The sequence below is a fragment of the Puma concolor genome, chromosome A1 (assembly GCF_028749965.1).
Source record: "Puma concolor isolate L17-30 chromosome A1, mPumCon1.1.hap2, whole genome shotgun sequence".
Classification (NCBI taxonomy): Eukaryota; Metazoa; Chordata; class Mammalia; order Carnivora; family Felidae; genus Puma; species Puma concolor.
Window position 1 is genome coordinate 236,235,168 of NC_141667.1, and position 23,880 is coordinate 236,259,047.

General features: G+C 36.7%; 1 protein-coding gene and 1 long non-coding RNA gene across 5 annotated transcripts in view; one reads left to right on the forward strand and one right to left on the reverse strand.

Annotated features, from left to right (window-relative positions):
- CDK8 (cyclin dependent kinase 8) overlaps positions 1–23,880 on the reverse strand; it is a 113,283-nt gene that overhangs the window by 35,003 nt on the left and 54,400 nt on the right. For 3 of the 4 annotated variants that reach the window (XM_086714877.1, XM_025924205.2, XM_025924204.2), the window contains exons 2-4: positions 20,709–20,784; positions 10,927–11,037; positions 6,049–6,189 (exon numbers count right to left, since the gene is read on the reverse strand). In XM_086714877.1, the coding sequence (XP_086571003.1) occupies positions 6,049–6,189; positions 10,927–11,037; positions 20,709–20,784 (328 nt within the window). Of the gene's footprint in view, positions 1–6,048; positions 6,190–10,926; positions 11,038–20,708; positions 20,785–23,880 lie in introns of those variants that run through there. The other variant, XM_086714884.1, reaches the window with a different exon arrangement.
- LOC147584878 (uncharacterized) lies at positions 5,246–22,961 on the forward strand. Its single transcript, XR_015254018.1, has 3 exons — positions 5,246–5,353; positions 10,094–10,213; positions 22,064–22,961. It is a non-coding gene; the product is annotated as an uncharacterized LOC147584878 (long non-coding RNA).

Genomic DNA, 23,880 nt, shown 5'->3' on the forward strand with positions numbered 1-23,880 from the left:
CTTCCAGTTCCGTGTCTCCCTCTCTCTCTGCCCCTCCCCCGTTCATGCTCTGTCTCTCTCTGTCTCAAAAATAAATAAACGTTAAAAAAATAAAATTAAATTAAAAAAAATAAAATAAAAAGTGGAACACATTAATGACCATGAGAACTTGATTTATACTCAACAAAAACTAATGGTCAACTGGCCAGTTTTATTAACTAGCACTCTACTTTCCTAAGTTCCCTAGGAAATATGTTGAAAGCCCAAGTCCTTAACATTTAGAGTTGAATTAAGTGTAAACCATTTCTATGGTCTGACTGATATGGGTGGATGACTATTTTCAACAAAAGCATAAAATTCAGCCAACACTAAGTGTACTACAAAATTAAAAGTGAATAACTATTAGCTAGAAATTAAAGTATTTATATTGTGACCAGTAATGAACTGGTCACTTAAATGTAGTATAAAAGTGAAATGAGAGTTGTAAGTTCAGAACTGCTGTGTGTTCACAAGGTAGGTACTGCTGCCTTATCTACAACTAAAGAATAATTCACACACTTGGGACTTGAAGATGTTTTTGAAAAAAAGTAAGGGATGTAAATGAACTACGATGGAGATGTCCTAACCTTAAGAAAAACACTGGAAAAAATAAATGACATAAAGAGAACACGAATAAATAGGTAAATGGTCAGGATATAGGTTTCACTGGGTGAAACAAAAATACTGGGTAGAAAAAGAATGTGATAAAAGAAATCAACAGATCGATATCATCAGCTGAATGGTCTTTGGACTGACTGGTAAGAGCTGAATTCTAGGTAGAAAGAGGAAGGCTGCTGAAAAGAATTAAAAATTATGAACAAAGGGTTTTGTGTTTTTTTTTTGCCCTCTTTCACTTCAGTAGGCTGTAAAAAGGAGCGTGCACACATCTGTAGACAGGGAGAAACATTAGGTGGTAGCAGAAATAACCTATGGAGAACCATCTTGGAAGGCACCTTGTTTCTGCTACAAATGAGCTAGTTCATTCATTCAACAAACATAAGCAATACTGTATATACCAACTGTATTTTGCTAGGCACTGGGAGGGATACAAACACAGAGGAACCCAGTCTTTGCCCTCAGGAACTTATAATCAAATAGAGAACATGCTACCAAAACTAGTTTAAGTGCCCCTTGGGTAATTCAAAATAGCTGCTATGGGACTTTAGATGTAAACATTCTCACTCCTAGCTAGGGTGATCAGGGAGGGCTTTATTGGTGGGGTAGCAGGAGCAGCGCTTTAAAGGAGGAATAGAATTTTAAACGAGACAGATGACTAGAGATGACGGGAAGAGGGGGTTCAAGTACACAGGGAAATCTCTGAGTTGGCTGGAAACAGGTATATGGAGTGAGATGGAAGAAAAGAAGATTAAAGCCAGCTTTCACTTCAATTCACAAATACTAGCGTGCATACACTTAACAGAGATTTTCAAATTTTAACCCAATCACAGAATGTCTCCTAGTTAAAAAAGAAACCTGACTTAGACATTTATTTCACAACTGCGCAAGAAAACCAATCTTAAATTTAGAAAGTTATATAAAAACTAATCTTTTCTACAAAAGAGGACAGACAAGAGAGGGAGTTGGCTGGGTGGCTGGGTGACCTGAAATGGTCACAGCAGAGGCACTAGTAGGGACAACTTCTCATGGCCTTGCCAATGTGCTTTAATTCAGTCAAGAAGGACAACCTTTTAAGAGGAAAGACTTCAGATACCACTGCCAAATCACACTTTTGCTTCTACACAGAAAGTATCAGATAGGATTTGGTGTTTAATGTCTTTTTATTCATGCTCCGAAAAACCACCAAACTCAATCCAACAGGCTAACAGACTTCAAACTTTTCCTTATTCTGACTCACTTAAGTTTATCTTTATTCAAAGCTTTCGTTAAGATTTCACACTTAGTTCCTCCTTATAGCATCGGGCAAAAAAATCTTAATATTCTTTAACCCAGTACTCCTTTTTTATATAAGCAGATAATTGGGGAGTAAAAATTGGAATTAACTGGTCCCGTGTTCCTTCAGCTCTGTGCCTCTGTTTACTCATTTGTACGGGATGGTTATTTTATGTGTCAAATTGGCTGGGCCATGGTGCCCAGACATTTGGTCAAACCTTTCTCTGGAGGTTTCTGTGAAGGTGTTTTTGGATGGGATTAAGATTTAAATTGGTAGACTTTGAGAAAAGCAGCTCACCCTCCATGTCACGGGTGGGCCCTACCCATTCAGTCAGAGGCCAACGCCACGACAGAGCAGAGACTAACCTATCCTGAGTAAGAGAGAATTCCGCCAGCAGACTGCCTTTGGACTTTTCTGCAACTCTTCCCCTTAGTCTCCAGCCTTCTGGCCTACCCTAGAGATTCTGGACTCACCAAGCCTCTACAATTTCCCCGAGGGAACTCCTTAAAATAAATCTCTGCCTCTCCACACATACACATTCTGTTTCTCTGGAGGATCCTAATACAAACGTTAGGGCCAGAACCAGGACTATAGCCTGTTGGTCAGACTATTTTCATTTCCCAAGGAGAGGAGAATAAAAGAAGGGAAAGAGTGTAGTCAAAGGGAAGAACAAAGCTAACACATATATCTTTGTTTTTATTTATCTCTAGTTAAGGCAAATAGATTAAGTGCAAAGCAAACCAACTTATACATACATATTTTAATGTTCTAAAACCAAAAAAGTTTGACTTGGACTCACAAATTATTGCACAAAAATAAATATTTCATGTGTTTCCTTTCAGGCCCATTCTTCTTCTTTTTCTTTTAAAGTTTACTTATTTATTTTGAGAGAGAGTGTGTGTGTGAACAGTGGAGGCTCAGAGAGAGAGGCTCCCAAGCAGGCTCCGCGTTGTCAGCGCAGAGCCTGATGTGGGGCTCGAACTCGCAAACCGTGAGATCATGACCTGAGCCAAAACCCAGTCAGACGCTTAACCGACTGAGCCACCCAGGCGCCACTCAGGCCCATTCTTCATAAAACATCCACACACATATGCAATTATTACCGACTTCAGTCCAACCAGAGTTTCAGAATTATTAAATCTCTATTTCTCACCAAGGACGACAGACCCCAGTAACTGATCTGCTACTATGTGATGATTAATAGTGATGAAATTAATCTGTATTTATTAAATAGGATTATTAACTGTTAAAGCTCAACTGCACATATCAAACAAAGAACTTCATTATTCTACCACCTCAGATCATTATTTCTATTAATGATGAAGACAATTTTATTAAGCAAACTTTCAATAACATTCTAGGGCATTATTAAAATGATATTTTTAGGGAGTCTGTGCCAATTATCCATCTTAGTCTGATGTTTCTCGTGGCACGTCAGCAATTCGTAACATTAGAAATCTTACATAGGTCTGTTTAGGTCAGTATTGCCACATTTCATCTAAACCTGACTGCAAAGAAGCAAGGAATATAATTAGCCATTAATTATATTTGTTCTAATAGGATAAGTATTTCATCTGCAAATAACAATATTTGAGAGAGTTAAAGTCAAGTTATCAGCTTCTGAAGAACATCCTTCAGAGTAAGTACTTTTTTGCTACAAATATGAATATCTAATGTAATTATAGTTGAGCATTACATACCATCAACACTCCAAAATTTACTTTTTAGTTAGTAGGAAGGTGGACACATTTTAACAAAAACTATGATAACGAATCTTTCTTACAGAAACTGAGGACTGATTCAAGAAGTAAGCACCTGAACCGGTAAGATCCAGACTGGGGGCAGATGTTACCACTTTAATGACCCAAAGGTTCCGTGGGCCCTTGTGTGTCTACAATGCACAAGAGACTTAGGTGTGAACAGTCACACACAAATGATTCAAGAGCTTTCACTCTAAGTGGGGGAGTCAAAGGAGGTAGCAGTACTCAGACAATACATTACAGGTCGGAAAATATTTGGGGTAAATAAACAACTAAACAGACAGCAGTGGCAGATGAGAGGGGTAAGAGGAGTGGGAATGGTTTTCTCAGAGAACGAGAATATTTTATCACTGACACTGTTCCCAATTGCCAGCATATGGTGACAATCGAAAGTAACCTCTTTCCATGTTTTTTTGTTTTTTAAATGAATGTTCATTTTTGAGAGAGAGAGAGAGAGCGTGAGCAGGGGAGGGGCAGAGAGAAAGGGGGACAGGGGATGCAGAGTGGGCTCTGCGTGGACAGCAGAGAGCCTGATGAAGGGCCTGAAGTCAAGAACCACGAGATCATGACCTGAGTCGAAGCCCAACGCTCAGCCGCCTGAGCCACCCAGGTGTCCCCCTGTTTATTCTCTTATAAAAGTCTGTTTATTATTTTTAAGTCACCTTCAGACGGTGCATCCCTTTGATGCTGGCATCTAGGGTGCACTGCTCCCACTGGCCCCCACCTCTTGGCACACCACTAAAAGACGGGGAGACCTCCAAAATGAAGCGTCCCACACTATCTCTAGGTCAAAGAGAACTTGTCTATGCCACACCAATAGAAAGAGCTTTCCCAAAAGAGAAATTAAAAAAAATCAAACTGTAACTATTTTCACTACTGTAGTTGGTATTACTGTAAGTGGTTCAAATATATTATATATTAACATAACAACTGAAATGCTGATTTGTTTTCAATTTGTATTCATCTAACAAACAGACATATTTTCACGATGAAAAATAACTTACAACCAAAAGAAAATGTAGTGTCATCTCAGCATAATTAGGGAAAAATGCCCTTTTGCCATATTTTATTCTTTCGGAGATCATAAAAAAGGTCGGTAGCTTAAAAGTATCAATAGCTGACTCCCCTAAAAGTTGAAATTTACTTTCAGCTTCATAAGGAACCGACACACTTGTCTCACTTCTGTAATGCCACTGTAAATAAAATACCCTAATAATATTAAAAATAAAATTTGCATACGGAAACAAGTTCCTTCAACCGAATTTCTGATGTTACCGGTCCTAGTCTAAATGCTTTCTAGGTGTGTGACCTGGAGATAAAATAAGTAGCCTTAAACACATTGCGAGGAGATCTGTTGAAAATAGATGCAAGCACAAGAAATTATGACACGGCAACATCTGATCTGAAGGCATTAAACACAGAGCAGCTCAGAAAGACTAGGTGCAAGGGGCAGATCAGCTCCATCTCAACGTCTACAGGGCTAAAAGCTAAGTCACTATTGACTACGTCACTGAGTGACTAAGTGACTAGTGACGAAGTCACTATTAGTGACTATGTGACACATGTGATCAGAGACCAAGTCATCACTTCCAGCACTGTGTTTGTAACTGTCTGGAATGAAGGCATTGTCACAGACTTTACTATAGTTACCACCTTTACAAAGAAAAGAACAACAAAGCACAAGGTAATTATGCAATATGGGGAATTTGAGATTTAAATCATTTACATCCAGGAAGATGAATGAACAATGCACCATTTAACGAAAAATTTCATGCTAGACGGATTTTATAAAAAGGCATAAATTATTCTGCCATGTGGAATTCTTAAGAATTTAATGTGCATTAACGTGGCAAGGCTTCTCAATAATGTACTCAATAATGATTAATAACTGTTACTGGTCAAAAGTCTGCTACTAATATAGTGGGGCTTAAAAATAAGCAGGTTGATCTCTATCTCTCAAAAAAATAAACATAAAAAAACAACAACCCAGCAGACTGAATTAAGATCTCCTCTCCTAATATGTAACTTAGTTTCAGTAGGCTCTGAAGTTTCATTTCCAAGTTATTCACAAATATATTGATTTCTAGAGTTTGCTTAGCATCTAATAATTAGACTTCATTTATAAAGTGAAAAGTAAACAAAAGCTTAGGAAAACAAATGTGCCCTCTTTCACCTCTTCAGGGAACCCCAGCCAGTATACGTCAGAGAAGCAGGATGCATCATATAAACAGCACGAGGCTAGACTGTAAGGAGACTACAGCACTCTCACCCTTCTACAAGGTTTGTAAGTCTATGCAGCACTGATACGTAGAGACGACTAGAAAATCAACCAACTATAAATGCATCCTTCTGCTTAAACCTAACTACATATCAACTTACCAAATCCCTGTGCAACACCCAGTTAGCATGCAGGTAGTGAATCCCATCTAGGATCTGATACAATAGTGACTTCACCATTCCCCGAGGTAACTGAACTGGCTTCTTGTTTGCTTTAGAAGCTCTGTGAAACTTGATTATATGCTGAAAGAAAGAAAAATATCACCAGAAGCTTAAAAAAGAAAAGAGGGAAAGATCACTTGATGTATAATATTTTCCTAACAGAAAAAGAAACACTCAGGGATTCCCAAAGATATCCAAAATATAATTTCATATTCTGCTGGATAACATAAACTTAAAATTTCCTACTAACTGAAGCTAAAATTTCATTTCCTGAGCAAATGATCGTGTCTCAGAAAACAAATGATTACAACAGAGAAGTTGAGAGCAATGTGATTTTATTTTAAAAGTATAATTAAAAAATACTTTCAGAATATACTTGACCCCTGTTTACCTGGTAGAAATTTTCAAGAACAGAATCTGTTTTATCTGTACTAATTAAATGAAAAGAAAATAAACAGAACAAATTTCAAGAGATACTTATGGGTTGGCTGACATAGCATAAATGTGTTGCCTGTTTATAATACATGGGTTATAAAGGAAGCACACAGGGAAATTATTTCAATAAAATACACAGAAGCATAAAGAAATCACATGTAAATGACCAGTTCACACTGGAAATATTTAGAAATAGCTAAGATTCAGATGAGAAAAAAATAGCCTTGTACTATTCATTAAAAACTTTCTAGGAACAGTATTAGTGGACATCCGGTAAAACACAATACCATTTTATAAACAGGAAAATTGCTTTATAAACAAATGTACCTCAGTAGAAACAAGATCCCATGTTTCAAACTCTCTTGACAGGTTTCTTCGTTTTAATTAAAGCACTCTTAAACTGCAAGAACACCTACAAATCAGCTGAAATCAACTCTGCTGTGTGTAACACTAGGCATATGCCTGGTACCTCATGTGCAGAAGAACAGACTCTTGAGCAGTATTTATGGGTGAATATCAACCATATTCTTGACATTAGTAAACACAACTAAAACAGGACAGACATATTTTATATTACAGGTCAACATTTTCACCTCCTATTTTCTTATGACATAGAAAGTAGAACAAGGATAAGGAATAACTAGTAACTCATGAGTGAAGAAGTTTTACTTTCCAAAGAAAAAAATATATAGCAAAGACTACCTGGTGGGAAAGTAGAAGTGTCAGCCTGCATGTAGTATGATTAATCTATACTTTATTAGCAGCATAACACTATTTTAATTTTCTTCTGTTATCTGCCCAAAGTATTTTAAAACAGTCAAGCAAAATAGAGCTAAAACTCAATAATCTAGAATGTTCTGTCACATATCCTAAGAAATGGTGTGACAATGAAGTCTGTTCACCTTAAGAGCTAGTGGTTTTCAGAGCTTAATAAAAATAGATTAAAATACATCATTATTTAGAAAAATTAAAACTTGACAGAGTGAGAAGAAAAGAATATGTAGGGGAGGTACAATAAATGATGCCATATGCACTCCTCCAGTTAACATTTTTAAGTAATCTCTATCCCCAACGTGAGGTTCGAGCTTACAACTCCAAGATCAAGAGTTGCTCACTCTACTGGCTAAGCCAGTTAAACACCCCTTCAGTTAACATTTTCATTAGGGTTTAACAAATTACTTTTTTACCAATATGTCATAACTACAAAAAACTACACTGGGGAAATCGCTTACCTTCGTTTTTATTCCAGGGCTATATAAAAAATATGCGGTGTGCTTAGCATGAAATTTCACCAACACCTAAGTGATTTTTTTAAATGACTCTTTTTACTGCAACTGTTTTTGTTATCCTCTGCTGCCTTCCCCCAGCTAATTCAACACTCCAATTAAAATAAGAAAATGAAATGGATAAAGGAGGTTTTAGTAAACGGAATTATTTTATTTTTATTAAAATGAACATTAAAAGTACTTATTTGACTTAAGGCCAATGATGCCCATGTATACACATCTGGGAACACTGCATGCAGCATAATCTGCGAAAGTATAATTATTATATCGACACGTAAAATTAAATATCACATACTAGCTAGAAATTATACTGAATACAATACGATCTCCTATGTTCAACTATTACAAATCATGATTTATTACAAATTATGTTTATAAACCAGCCTACACAATTTCTCATAAATTTGGATCGTATAATTTGATTTCATGTTAGGCTTGAGAATGAGCGTCCAATTCAGTATCGGCCACACTAATTTAATAAATTTTTATTAACAGAATCCCAATTTGATTTGATCAGATTTATTTTAAAAGAACAGAAGTGAACAACAACAAAAATATTTACAACCAGCACTGACTGTGGACAATAGTTTCATAGAATAGAAAATGTGATGTCTACTTTCAGTTCAAAACAATTCTTTACAGATAACTTACACAAATAATTTGAATCAAATTGCATTTACTCATGGAAAACAGAAATCCACAGAGTGAAAAATACTTCTTATAAATCTGAAAGTATATGAAACCCATAGAAGTTTCCATTTCTGAAATCCGTTAGGGTTAAAATTATGTAAATGAGGTTAATTCTGGAAATTAGCAAGAGTTGAAAACTATTTTCAGGAGGTGAACTTCCTTCCAAAACTATTTACTGTTTACTTGTGTTAGTTTTACTTCAAAATTTTGTTTTTACATTTACAAAGTGCAGCTGAATGAAAACTGTAAATTATTTTGAAGATACCTGAAACCGAGCCAGAATATTATAATCCCTTGCATACCAGTACAGATGGTCCTGACTTACAGTGGTTCAACTTATGATTTTTTGACGTGGTGATGGAGCAAAAGCGATGAGCATTCAGCAGAAACCACACTGCGAATTCTGAAATGTGATCTTTTCCCAGGCTAGCAGCACGCAGGCCAGTGCTCGCTCAGGATGCCAGGCGGCGGCAGCTGCTGTACCTCAGCGAGGGGCAACGGCCAACGCGCTACAACCATTCCACACTCACACAACCATTCTGGTTTTCAAGTTCAGGACAGTGTTCAATAGATGATGTGAGGTACCGAGCACTTCATTACAAAACAGGCTCTGTGTTAGGAGATTTTGCCCAACTGGAGGGGGATAAGTGTTCTCAGCACAGTTAAGGTAGACTAGGCTACGCTATGATGTTCAGCCATCAGGCTAGGTGTATGAAATGTACTTCTGACTTGATATGTTTCCAATCTGCGATGCATTTATCAGGATCTAACTCCATCGTAGGTCAAGGAAGATCTGTATGTATGTTTGTTTTCTTTTATTTATCTCAAGAGATGCACAGCCAGTATAGAAATATACATATAGGCCAGTATACAAAACACAGTGAAATATGTAAAGATCCTATTAAATTACTTATTAAATATCAGAAAAAATAGAGTTCACAGAAGTGAAGCACTTGTTAATGAATTAACTCAATGTAATACTGGGTTTTCGCTTACTTGTTTTATTTTCTCAACTGTAGTTTGTGTTAACATGTTCTTTACACAAGACTGACTGATCAGCATATAAGTTTTGTGAGTATATTTCAAAATTGTTTTGGCTATCTTGCTACAGATTTTCATTTTATATATCATAAACTCTTATCCCTAAGATTGCACTTCAGAGTTTCAAAAAACATAACCGTTATGATTAATAGAATAAATCTGATAGTTGCCCAAGACTTTCGTAAATACCGGTTTTAAAAACAATCTACTGAGTAAATGCAAATACTGAGTTAGCTCTTAGTATTTCAGCTCTTTAGCCAAGATAAATTTAAATTCTGAGCCAAAGCATAAGAGACTCTTAAAAACTGAGAACAAACTGAGGGTTGATGGGGGGTGGGAGGGAGGGGAGGGTAGGTGATGGGCATTGAAGAGGGCATCATTTGGGATGAGCACTGGGTGTTGTATGGAAACTAATTTGACAATAAATTTCATATAATAAAAAAAATAAATAAAAGTAAAAAAAATTTTTTTTAATAAATTCTCAGTTTATAATAATTTTTATCAATGTAACATCATTTTTGTCATTATATTAGCTAACCTAATAAAACTCATCTAAGAGACTGTAATCACTTGACTTTGAGAATCTTCAAGGATTTGACCGGAAGCTGTCTTCCACAAAGAATTCTTCCTAAACGAGACCATGCCCAATTCAAGTAAGTACAATACTGAATTTCTGTTTATGGAAATAAGGAATACATTAGAATATGGTATTAAGTGTGAATAATATCCAGGAAATGATTAATAGTATGTTAGATTTGTATACTACACTTAGCTTATGAAGCTTTCCAAATACAAAATTGCTCTTCCAAAAAATCCTGTAGAAAAGCAGGAAAAGTATCACATTTTACAGATGGGGGGGGGGGGGCGCCTACAACTTCAGAGCCCCCCCCCCCCCCCACTCAGAGCCATTAAGAGACTTGCCTGGTGTTGTATGACAAATAACAGAATGACTAGCTCTAACGTATTTGTCTCCCTACACACGGATACCACTTTCTCATCTTATATTCCTTTACAGAGTAAAAGGAAACATGCTGCTTTTAAATCCTAGAACAAAATGGCTATTACAGTTACCTTAAAAATTTTATCAAAAATCTGTAGCTAAGATACCACACCGAATAGTTGTTTATACTGTTCAGATTCTACTGTTTTCTGTAGCATGTAACAAAGATGAAATTGATAAGACCAAAAAGTAATAATACAGAGCAAAATACCCTAGTCTTGGTAATTCATCAACCATATTCTGTGAGGTCACTTTTACTTAAAAAAATGTAAATCTCACAGTAAGATAAACTCCTAAAATTGTTTTTAGTCACCTTTAATCCCTGACTAAAACCAATGACTTGATGCCTACCACAATTCACCTTACCCAGAGGTCATGTTCAGCGTAGTCAAACAGAAGCCATACTTTCCTATCAGCATGAGACAGAAACACCTTTTGAAGAGAGATGACATTTGGATGCTTAAGCTCTCGAAGTAACTGCAAAATAAGGAAGATCCATTAAAAATTTTTGCTATGAAAATCATGTTAAATAAACCACACCATTTGTAATTCACAGGCAATAAAAACCCAATGGTAATCAATCCTAAAAATCTCATAACTACCCACACTATTTTAAAAGTGTCCATACAGATGAGGAAAAACTGTTTGGAAAAGATATAATTGAGTAAATCTGTTTTGTTGTTATTGTTTAGTTGGTTTTCTTATTTTTTATTTTTTGTGATAAAATACGTAACATTAAAATTACCATTTTAACAATTTTTAGTGTACAATTCAATAGCATTAAGTCTCCTCAAAATGTCTGCAACCATCACCACTACCCATTTTAGAACTATTTATGATCCTAAAGAGAAACTCTGTACCCATTTAACAATAACTCCCCATTTCCCTTCTCTTCTCTCAGCCACTGCTAACCTCTACTCTACATCGTCTCTATGGATTTGCCTACTCCAGGTACCTCTTTTAAAGTAGTAGAGTCATACAGTATCTGTCCTTTGGTGTCTGGCTTATTTCACTTAGCATAATGTTTTGAAGGTTAAGCCACACTGTAGCACTAGCAGCGTCATAATTTCCTTCCTTGCTTGGGGCTGAATACATTCCACGGTATGTATGTACCATCTTTTGTGTATCCACTCATCTGCTGATGTACTTGAGTTGTTTCCATGTTTTGGCTGCTGTAAACAATGCTGCTGTGAACACTGGTATGCAGCTACCTGAGTCTCTGCTTTCGATTCTTTGGAAATATACCCAGGAGTGGAATTGGTGGATCACATGAGACTTCTGCGGTTCACTTTTGGAGGCAACACCAAACCGGTTTTCACAGCAGCTGTACCATTTTATATTCCCATCAGCGACGCATGAGGGTTCCAATTTCTCCACGTCTTCATCAACACCTATTTTCCTTTTCCTCCCCGCTCTTTAATAACAGCCACATTGTAACAGATATTGAAGTAGTATCTCACTGTGGTTTAGATTTGCCTTTTCCCTAACAATGGGTTAGGCATCTTCTTTAAGGTGCTCATTGGTCATTTGTATACCTCCTTTGAAGAAATGTCTATCCAAAGTCTTTTGCCCAATTTTGAATTGTTTTTTTCTTCTTGTTGTTGTGATCCTTTAGCGTAGATATTAATCCCTTATCAGATAAATGATTTACAAATGTTTTCTCCCATTTTGCTAGTTGTCTATGTTTTGACATCCTAAAACAATTGAACTTAAATGTGTAGTTTGCAATTCTTTAAAAAAAACTCATCACGACATTAGAAAATACAACATTTATCAATATCAAATAGCAGATGAGAATTAAGATCTGTAATTCTGTGAGATATGGTACCTATTTTCTCAGGCATTTCAAATATATAGTAAAATTGATTAAAATATTTCAGCCCTTAATAAAATAATAAAGAACTTATGCAGACAGAAGCATCTAAGTAGAACACATTTTTATGGGTTTAACCTTTCTCATTTCCTAGAAGGACATTCTTTTATCTAAAATCTTTTATCTCCTTATTTTATTCTCATTTCATAACCAATGTGGCCCTAATAATCCATTAGGATTAAAAGGTTAAAAAGTATTCCTACCTTGTCAACAACAGCTCCAACAATGACAAGAAAAAATTTCTCATGAAGCCTCATACTACGTATTTATCAGTTACAACTGACTTACACAGTGGCTTCCAAATGTGTTCCAAATACATGACAGCCATGTGAGAAAGTCAAGGTCTTGGAACTTACGACTTCAGTACCTTTTATAAGAACACTGCTACCAAAACAAGAATTAATATAAATACAATGTTAACAATATATTAGGGACTCTAAAATGAATTCAGCAAAGGAAAGACTATGAATGGACTGTATGTTAAATCACTTACATTAACGATTATTCTCCGGAAAGTGATAATTATTTTATTCAGAAGCAAGATTAAATTCAAGTTATCTATTTCTGCTTTTAGAATATAATTTCAAAGCTATGAGACTTTAGAGAGTACACACAAATCCTCAGAAACCTAAAGGGGCAGTATTTAAGATTAACCATTTCCTAATTAGTAAACAAGGCAAAGAATCTGATAGGGGAAGTCTAGACTTCGGAGTCACCCAGGATAATCCAGCTGGCTGGAGAGCCAACCCTAGTGCTCAGTTCACTTTAGTTCTGGGTCAAGCGTTTTCTCTATTACCTCACGATTGGAACACACTTCTCAGGCACTATTTCAAATCACTTCTGGAAAGTGGCAGGGTAGAAATTACGACAAACTCCATTAGAAACCTACATATAAAGCTATTCTTAGATAACCCCTCAATTTTACTTCCAAGATGAGGCTTAGCTCCGGTACTGGGGAAGTGGGGGAAACAACCAGCAACATACTTTATTAAGTTCTCTAGAGGCCCAAACATGGTGCTAAATAAGCAGAGGACATGCCTTATCTCGCTTAATCATAAATTACTGTATGAAATATTTATATTACTTCTATCTTATAAATGAGAAAATAGTGGTTTGAGGGTATTAAATAATTTGCTCATGGTCATAGTCCTGGGTAGTGGTTACGATCAGGCTTTAAATGCTTTTAAAACTGATTAATTGACTTTTAAAACACAAAGCCAACACTCTAAGGTCTAATACCAATACCTTCCAAGACCTAACACTCGGGGGGGGGGGGGCTATTTCTCATTATACTTCATAAGCACAGATGTCTAAATATATACTAGGGTGTGAAATGCACAGTGACAGGCACAGTGCCTTGCTCACCATTTCACTGCTAGGTTCTAGCACACTGCCTGGGCACCTGGTAGGCACTCATTAGGTATTTGATGATTAATGAATTTGTGAATTAAAAAATATATACAAATGTACAGGCATCATACAAAACACCCTTTGGCTTCTGACCTGTGGACTAAGATCACTGCTCTCATCATAAAACCAGTCTACTTCTTTTAAGAATGTACTTCTTGGGGCGCCTGGGTGGCTCACTCGGTTTAGCATCCAACTCTTGATTACGGCTCGGGTCATGATCTCGCAGTTTGTGGGTTAGAGCCCCTCAATGGGCTCCGCACGAGTTCAGAGCCTGCTTGGGATTCTCTCTCTCTTCTCCTCGCTCTCTCTGCCTCTCCCCTAGCTTTCAGAATAAATAAATAAACTTAAAAAAAAATCCACTTCTATTTTTAAAACATCTACCTGATGAGTCAGACAACAAATCTTCGAGGGTAATAATTTAAAAATATATTAACAGTCAGTGCTATCATTATCATAGTAAGTAAGTAACAGTAAGTGTTATGGACTGAACTGTGTTCTCCCTCACATTCATATGTTGAAGCCTTAACTGCCAGTACCTCAGAATGTGACTGTATCTGAACATAAGACCTTTACAGAGGCAATTAAGTTAAAATAAGGTCATTAGGGTGGCCCTAATCCAATCTGAATGGTGGCCTTATAAGAAGAGATTAGGTAGGACACACAGAGAGACACCAGGGCAGCTGGTACAGACAGGACCTTCCAAGAGGTCACAAGAGAATAGTCGTCTGCAAAACCAGGAGAAGCCACAGAGGAAACCCAACTCTGCAGACTCTCCAATTTTGGACTTACAAGTTCCACCAGGAGAGAGTCAGTTTCTGTTGCTTAAGCCACCCAGTCCATAGTATTTTGCTCTGGCAGCCTTGGTAAACTAACTCAGTAAATAACTACTATTAGTGAGTAAGTAAGACACTCTATGCGGGGTGTTTTTTAAAGGGAGATTTATCAGGGGATGGGTCACTGTGGGATTAGAGATGGAACCGAGTCTCAGTGGGGGATTACATCTAAGTAAATATTTCTATTGAAGTACTTCCAAAAAACCAGGGAGCTGTGCTACATTTAGCAGGGCTAACATTAACCAAATACCTCCTACATGCCAGCCACTGTGGGAGATACACTAGGTCCTGGACATAAAATGTGCTAAGACTTGCTGAGGTTCTCCAGTGGGAGACAAATGCAAGTAAGCAGACAATCCTAGGCTGCGGCTGCAGTAGTGGTAACCCATTACCGACAGCAGCTAACATTTACCTGGAGTTTATTGTGTCCAAAGAAGTATGCTAAGCTCCTCACAATAAACCCTATGAGACACTATTACCATTTTACAGATGAGGAAACAAAAACACAATTAACTTGCCTTGGGCCCTACAAGCTAGTAAGTGGTCAAGCCAAGTAAAGCACAGGTTTATTTGGCTAGGGCTTTAAGTGCTACAGGCAGTGCTTTGACATTGGTACTCTGGCACTGGGAACATCCCAGTTTTCAAAGCTGATGAAAAGAACTTCAGCATTTCATCACCCCATACAGAGCCCACAGCATGTAGTTACATATTTCTTAACATTTTCTAAGGTTGTTTTTTTTTTTTTTTTGCCTTTTTGAAGATTTTAAGTTAAAAAAAATTAAAGAAAAGGTTTGAATAAGCTTAAGCAGTGGTTTCCATCACAAAAATCACCTAAATTCTTCTAATTCTACTGGGAACAAATTCTTGTAATTTCCTGAATACTAAGATCACTGCTAAAAATATAAACGTCTTAATATGTCATTCATTACAAACTTAATTCATTCTAATCGTGCCATCTAATATCACCCTTAATTTGAACTCTTAAAGTACAAATAAATAAAAAATTAATAATATTTGAAACTGTATCTTGTTAATAAATACCATGTATAGCTGTGAGAAGATAAGAAAATCTCCAATATTCTCAAAATGACATTGATTTATAATATTAAAATTTTACAACATGGCAAAAATAATAAATTCTGAATTTATGCCATAGGTCTGACGATAGCTATGGGCTGCTTCCATAATTTGGCTATTGTAAATGATACTGGAATAAACACACGGGTGCATGTATACCTTTGAACAAGTGTTTCTGCATTTTAGGGGTAAATACCCAGTTAGTGTGATTACTGGATCCTAGGGTAGTTCTATTTTTTTTTATTAAAAGAAACAAACTTTTTTTAATGTTTATTTTTGAGAGGGAGGGAGGGGCAGAGAGAGAGGGAGACAGAATCTGAAGCAGCGGCCAGCTGCTGAGCTGTCAGCACAGAGCCTGATGTGGGGCTTGAACCCACAAACTGTTAGATCATGATCTGAGCTGAAGTCAGATGCTTAACCGTCTGAGCCACCCAGGGGACCCTAGGGTAGTTCTATTTTTAACTTTCTCAGGAACCTCCATACGGTTTTCCACAGTTGCTACACCAGTTTGCATTCCCACCAATGGTGCAAGAAGATTCCTTTTTTTCCACAGCCTCGCCAACACGTATTGTTTCTTCTGTTTTTGATTTTAGCCATTCCGGCAGGTATAAGGTGATAGCTCATTGTAGTATTGGTCTGCATTTCCCTGATAATGAGTGATGTTGAGCATCTTTTTTATTGGCCATCTGGATGTCTTCTTTGGAGAAATGCCTATTCATGTCATCTGCCTATTTTTTAACTGGGTTATTTGTTTTGAGTGTTCAGTTTTATCAGTTCTTTATATATTTTAGACACTAACCCTTTATTAGATATGTGATTTGCAAATATCTTTTCCCATTAAGTGGGTTGCTTTCTAGTTTTGTTGACTGTTTCCTTTGCTGTGCAGAACCTTTTTATTTTGATGTAGTCTCAACAGTTTATTTTTGCTTTTGTATCCCTTACCTCAGGAGGCATATCTAGAAAAGTGTTGCTATAGATGATGTGAGAGAATTGACTGCCTGTGCTCTCTTCAAGGATTTTTATGGTTTCATGTCTTACATTGAGGCCTTTAATCCATTTTGAGTTTATTTTTGTGTACTGTTTAAGAAAGTAGTCCAGTTTCATTCTTTTGCATATAGCTGTCCAGTTTCCCCAATACCGTGTGTTGAAGAGATTGTCTTTTTTCCCATTATAAATTCATTTCTCCTTTGTCAAAGATTAACTGACACACTTGTGGGTTCATTTCTGGGTTTTCTATTCTGTTCCACACATGTTTAAAAAATTAAACAATATATTTCTAAATAATCCATGAATAAAAGAAAAGAATCACAAAGAAAATTGAAAACATTCTGTACTAAATGATAATGAAAATACAATGTAACAAAACTTATGGAATGCAAGTAGAATACAGCTTAAAGGGAAATTTATAGTTTTAATTGCTTATTGAAAAGAACCATTTAAAAATCAATGACCTAAGGTTCCACCTTAAGAAGATAAAAAAGAAATGTAAGCCAAAAGTAGAAGGAAAAAAAATAATAAAGAGTAGAGATCGATAATATAGAGAGAAAATACAAATTACCAACCTCCAATGAAACAGGACATCACTACAGAAGCTACAGATATGAAAAGATACGGGAATAATATGAACAACTTGGTGCTGATAAATCAACAACTTGCGTGAAATAGACAAACTACATAAAAAATACAAAATATCAAATACTAGATGCTATTAAGGATATAATATTAGTTTGTGAATTCTATCAAATATTTATAGAAGAAAAACTACCAATCTTACAGAAACTGAGAATACAGGGGATGAAGAAATGCTGCATAACGTGTTTCACGAGGGCAGCATAGTCTTGATACCAAAGACAAAGACATTACAGAAAAGATAATTATAGAACAACATCCTTCAAACTCATACAGTTAAAACTCCTTAACAACACACTAGTAAATCAAATCTAGCAATAAACAACCAAGCAGGGATTATTTCAAGAATGCAAAATTGGACAAACATTAAAAATCAACGTGGTCTACCAATGAAACAGAATAAAAGAGAACTATAGGGTCATTTCAGTACACACAGGAAAAAAGCATCTGATAAAATTCAATACCACTTATGAAAAAACTAGAAAGAGCTTCCTAAGTCTGACTGACAGCATCTATAAAAACCTACAGCTGGCATTTTATCTAATAGTGAAACACTGAAAACACTTTCCCCAAGACTGGGAACAAGTCAAAGATGTCTGTCCTCATTACTCTTCAACATTATATGGAAGCCAAGTCAGTGCAATAAGAAAAAAAATACAAAGATGAAAAGAGGTAAAACTATTCCAAATCATAGATGACATAACCATTTCTCTGCATATATCACCAAAACCTACCAGTGAATTTAGATATAAAATGGATACGAAAATAACAATATTAAAAAAATTCGAAGTATAGAAGCAAACAAATGGGAAGTAAAAATTTTTAAAGCAATCCATTTACAAGAGTACCAGAAAACATGAAGTCCTTAGGAATGAATTTAACAGAAGGTGTGCGTTTTCTCTACAACTAAAAACTACAAAACACTATTGAGAAAAATTAAAGAAAATATTAAAAAATAGAAAGTTTATCTTTTGAGTTTCATGGACCGAATGCAGTATTATTAAGATATTAGTTTTCCCCGAATTGATCCAAACCATAATCCCAGCATGCATATTTTAGAAATAAAAATGAGCTGATTCAAACATTCATATGATACTGAAAAGGACCTAAAATAGCCCAAACAATCCTGAAACAGAGGACTAAAGCTGGTGGCCTTATACAATCTTACTTCAAATCTTGCTGTAAAGCTAGAGTGACCTCATAATGGCATAAGGGCGGACAAAGAGATCAGTAAGAATGGAACAGAGCCCAGAACAGTTCACACTTACATAGTCATTTAAGTTTTTACAAGGGGAGGGGAGAAGCTCAAACCTTACATCACATGTATACAAACAAAAATGAATCAAACAGAACCCAAACTAAAGCGTACAACCAAAACTATACAGCTTTTAGAAGGAAACACAGGAAAATATCTTCACAATCCGTGGGTAAAGATTTCTTCAGTCAGGCACAGAAAACAATGGTCACGAAAAGGAAAAAATAGTAAATTTCATCAAAAATAAAAATTTGTGGGGCGCCTGGGTGGTGCAGTCGGTTAAGCGTCCGGCTTCAGCCAGGTCACGATCTCGCGGTCCGTGAGTTCGAGCCCCGCGTCAGGCTCTGGGCTGATGGCTCGGAGCCTGGAGCCTGTTTCCGATTCTGTGTCTCCCTCTCTCTCTGCCCCTCCCCCGTTCATGCTCTGTCTCTCTCTGTCCCAAAAATAAATAAAAAAACGTTGAAAAAAAAATTAAAAAAAAAATAAAATAAAATAAAATAAAAATTTGTGCTCACTTTAGGTTGAAGAACCATAATCATATACGTTAAAAATAAGTGTTCATATTTCTTTCCGTGCTGAACTTCATTTACAGTTATCAACATACACATGAAGAATGTCTGTTCCTAAAATGAGTTGTTTTCAAAACATTTTGCTGAAGTTTAATAAACACAGAGAAAGAGCACACAAACCCGTTAAGTGCACAGCTCGGTGAGTTCTCACATACTAAACCCACATAACCAGACCCAGAACAAGAACAAGAAACAGCACATTACTAGAATCCTGAAAGTTCCCTTGTCTCCACTTTCCGTCACTCCCTGACCCCTCCAAAGATAATCTCTATCATGACATCTAACATCACTGACCACAGTTCAATGGATTTTAATTCTTTAAAACTAACTAGAATATACAGAACTGTAGATGCTGGAAGAACTGATAGTTAATGTACAGATATCCTTCCTCTAGATTCAAGAGCATTAAAAATCTATCAATTACATGAAAGGTAATTTCCAGCATGGCATACCCTCCACCTCACCTCTACTCTTCCCTCGTGGAGGTAATTCTTACATGTCTTCCTGGAACCTTCCTTGATTTTCTCAGTTAGATGTAGATCCTTTTCCCATTCTCCATACAGTTCTATCACTGTGCTTGGTATACCATTATTATAAGATATATGAGTGTCTTTCCTCATCAGCATGTAAATACTCAAGGCCAGGGACCCTGACTGTTCCGTTTCTTTACTTTTACCTACTCTAGTTCCTGTCAACATGACATACAACAAATGAATGAAAACCCAGTGGTATAAATCTATTAAATGAGTAAAATTATCTAAGTTAATATATCTAGCTCACAATAGCCTATTATCTGTGGATAGATACAAGGGCTAAGAGCAACAAGATTATAATATATATTCTATAATATTCTCATTATAGCCAGAAAAGATAAATTTGGACCCACAGTGCCACAATAGTAAAAACTGAAGTAAAATCTCATGAAAGTAAAACTCAGTTTAAATCTGTGAATAATTATTTAACAGTGCATTAAGATGAATATTTTCCTTTGGGATTAAAATGAGATTCTAATGCCATATGGAAAGCTAAGTTTCCAAAAGAAAACAGCGCATATTTTTAACATATTCAAATGAACAGATACAATGAAAATCAAGTAACACGATCTCATTTTAAGTTCATGTAATGACATCAATCTCATTAAAACAGAAATACTAGTTTTAATGAACATATAGGTTTCTACAAACTTACTTTTATTGCACCCAATGAAATAATAACTGGACCCTTAATATTTAGTGACATTTACCAGAAAAATATATATTTATATAAACAAATAAGACTGACTTACTCCCAAATAAATGAATTTATGCAGACATTTTTGCTAGAACTACATGCCACCTTTACTTCTCTTAGGAAAGAAATATATTTTTCTACAAATGGTCAATATGAAAAATATTTACCAACTTTCAATTAACATGTATATGTGACAAATACAATTCAGAGACCACATAGTTGACATTCATGAGTCAAATGATAATAATGACTATAAAAAGGGCTTCACTTACTGCTATTTCTCTACATGCCGACATAGAGATCCCAGTTCCTTCTATTTGTTTTAAAGCATAGTCCTTATCATCTTTCCTGCAAAAACAAAGTTATTTTAATATACAGATAAAACTAAATTTACGTGCATTTTTAGTAATATAAAATATAAATAAATATAAGCCACATATTTGATACACAGACCACTTTTCACATGTGTTAAATAGTATCATATAGGAAGAAATTTTTAGATAATCTAGTTCAATCCCATTATTTGATGAGGAAAGTTACATTCAAAGTAATAAAAAGACTTGTCCAAGCCTCCATGGTTTGGGGAAGACAAAGATTCAGAAATGGAGCTCCAGACTTTCAGCAATGATATTATGTATAGATTTCCTTTTATACACGCATGTGTGCGTGTGTACTGTACCCTCAACACACACACACACACACACACACACACACACACACACACACACACACACACAACCTTGCTTCCTAAAACCCATTCAGATATCGGTGGGTCAAAAAAAAATTAAGAAATGAATGCATCAGTAAAGTACAAGATGGTTATAATTTCAAACATGTTATAGTCCTCATATCTCCCAAATACCTTTGAAGAGATTCACTCAACATGTGTTGACTAAGCACTTACTATGTATTCAGAACTGTGCTTGGTATGGGGGTTACAGCAGAGTTCCTTCTTCTACGGAGCTTTCTGTGTCTGCTGGCCTAGACAGATAAGTAACTAACATACCGCAGTACGATAGAAGTGCTATGATAGGGCAAGCGCAAACCGCAGAGGTTACTCAACGGTTACTCTGGTGGAGGACCTAAGCAAGGACTTCTCAGAAGAAACACCATTCAACTGGGGCCTAAGTAGCAATTTTCACACTGTTTTGACTCAGGACCCCTTTACTCTCTTGGATATTACTGAGGACCTGCAAGGTTTTGTTCGTCATATCTATCAGTACTTACCCTATTCGATTTTAAAAATGGGAACTTTTAAAAACAGAATACAAAGCACCTATCCGTTAGCCAGCAGAGCGATGATGTCACGTTATGACACCTTTGGGAAAAAAACCCACTGTATATGCATGAGACAGTGAGAAAGGAAATACCATTGGCCCTTGAACAGTATGGGTTTGAGGTGCACGGGTCCACTTATATGCAGATTTTTTTCAACAAATACAATACTGTAAATATATTTTCTCTTCTAGTTTTAGTAACATTTTCTTTTTTCAAGCTTTCTTTATCGTTAAGAACACAGTAAATAACATGTAACATAACAAACATGTGTTTAATTTGCTGTTTATGTGATCCGTATGGCTTAAGTAGTCAAGTTCTTAGGGAACTAAAAGTTATATGTGGATTTTAGACCGTGGTGACCGCGGTAGGCTGTCGATGCCCCCAGCCCCCACGTAGTACTCAAGGGTCAACTGTGACATCACAGCACTACTATGAAAATCGTGTTGACCTTGCAGATTCTCTGAAAGGATTCTGGGGGTAACTAGCGGTTCCCAGATCGGAGTTTGAGAACTGCTGATGTGAGGGTACGTGCATTTGTGTATGTGGCTTGAGTTAAGACGGAAACACAATGCGAAGACGCATGAGGCGAGACAAAAGCATTTGAGGAGAACAGACATCGTAAACAACGGGGGATGAGGCTAAGGACATTAATCAGGAACCAGAACATAAAAGTCTTTTTACTCCAAGAATAACAGGAAGCCCTCCATTAAAGATCTCTTTAATAAGAGAACATCAATTGTATTTTACTGGGAAAACATATCTTTGGCTGCCTTTTGAATGCTTTGGGAGAGCAAATGAGAACAGGAGGCAGAGAAGCCACTGAAAAGTAAACAGCGTTAAAGTAATTCAGCTGAGAGACGGTGGCGGTGGCTGCACAACGGTGGTTTCTATACAGAGGACACGGACCGGAGTGCGCGAGGCAGGACCAGTAGCACTTGGTGACAGGATACTGGTCAGAAGGAAGGAGGAGGAGTCAAAGATAATGATTTCTGCCGAGGCAGCAGGTTACCAGCAACATTACCGACTGAAATAAGAAACGGGAGGAAAAGGACCGAGGGAAGAAGAAGACAGCTCTGTTTTGTGTAGGTTGAGTCTGCGGCACATCCGAGATACCAGAGTGAGGATGGCAAGCTGAATAAACAAGTCTAAAGCTTGAGAGAAAGCTGAAGACACGCGTTTACTATAATTAGGACACACACGGTAATCAAAGCCATGGGAGTAAAGTGATGCCAGAGAGGTCAAAAAAAGAGTTTCAAAAAGGGTAGAATAGTAAATAGTATCGAGAGCTGCGGAGGAGACTAGTGAGGTGAAGAAGCGTTCACTGAATTTAGCAATGATGAAGTCACCAGAGAGCAGACCGGGCGAAAACAGTTGAAGTGATGTAACGGCAGAGTCCGCACTGCAGCAGCTGGCGATGAACGGGGCACAAGCAGACTAAGATAATAAACGGAGACATCCGAGAGGGAGAAAGTACACCAGCAGCTGGAATGATGCGCAAGGTTACAGAGTTACTATTATTTTAAGATGGAAGAGAACTGAATAGGTTAAGCACTGCCAGGAAGAATCCAGAGTGAAGGAGCTGCTGATGGAAGAGGGAGAGGCAGGTAAAAATTAAGAGAGCAAAGACGGAAATGCTGAGGAGAAATTAAACAAGGCTAGAAGGAGAAATACTTTCAGGGAGAGTTCTCACCTGATGGCTTTGAATCTTCCTGATGTTGGAAATTAGGTCATATACTAGAAGTAAGAGGAGGGCACCTAGGCGGCTCAGTCAGTTAAGCGTCCCGACTCTGGACTTCGGCTTAGATCATGATCTCACGGTTCCTGAGTTCAAGCCCCGCATCTGGCTCCATGCTCCCGGCACGGAGACTACCTAGGATTCTCTCTCCCTCTCTCTCTCCCCCTCCCCCACTCCCTCTCAAAATAAATAAACCTAAAAAATAAAAGTACGGGCAAAAGTGGTAGAGTTCAAGATTTGAAAGGATAAAAGGAGATTTGGTTGAATAAAATCTATTCATTTAAGTTCATTTACTACTTTATTATCTCAAATTATTAAAACATCCATAGCTTTATCTTCATGATTGCAATATATTTACACCAAATCCTTAGCTGTGGGGGAAAAAAAATCCCAATTCCAACATTATTTTTCTGAAAAAAAGATTTGTCTTA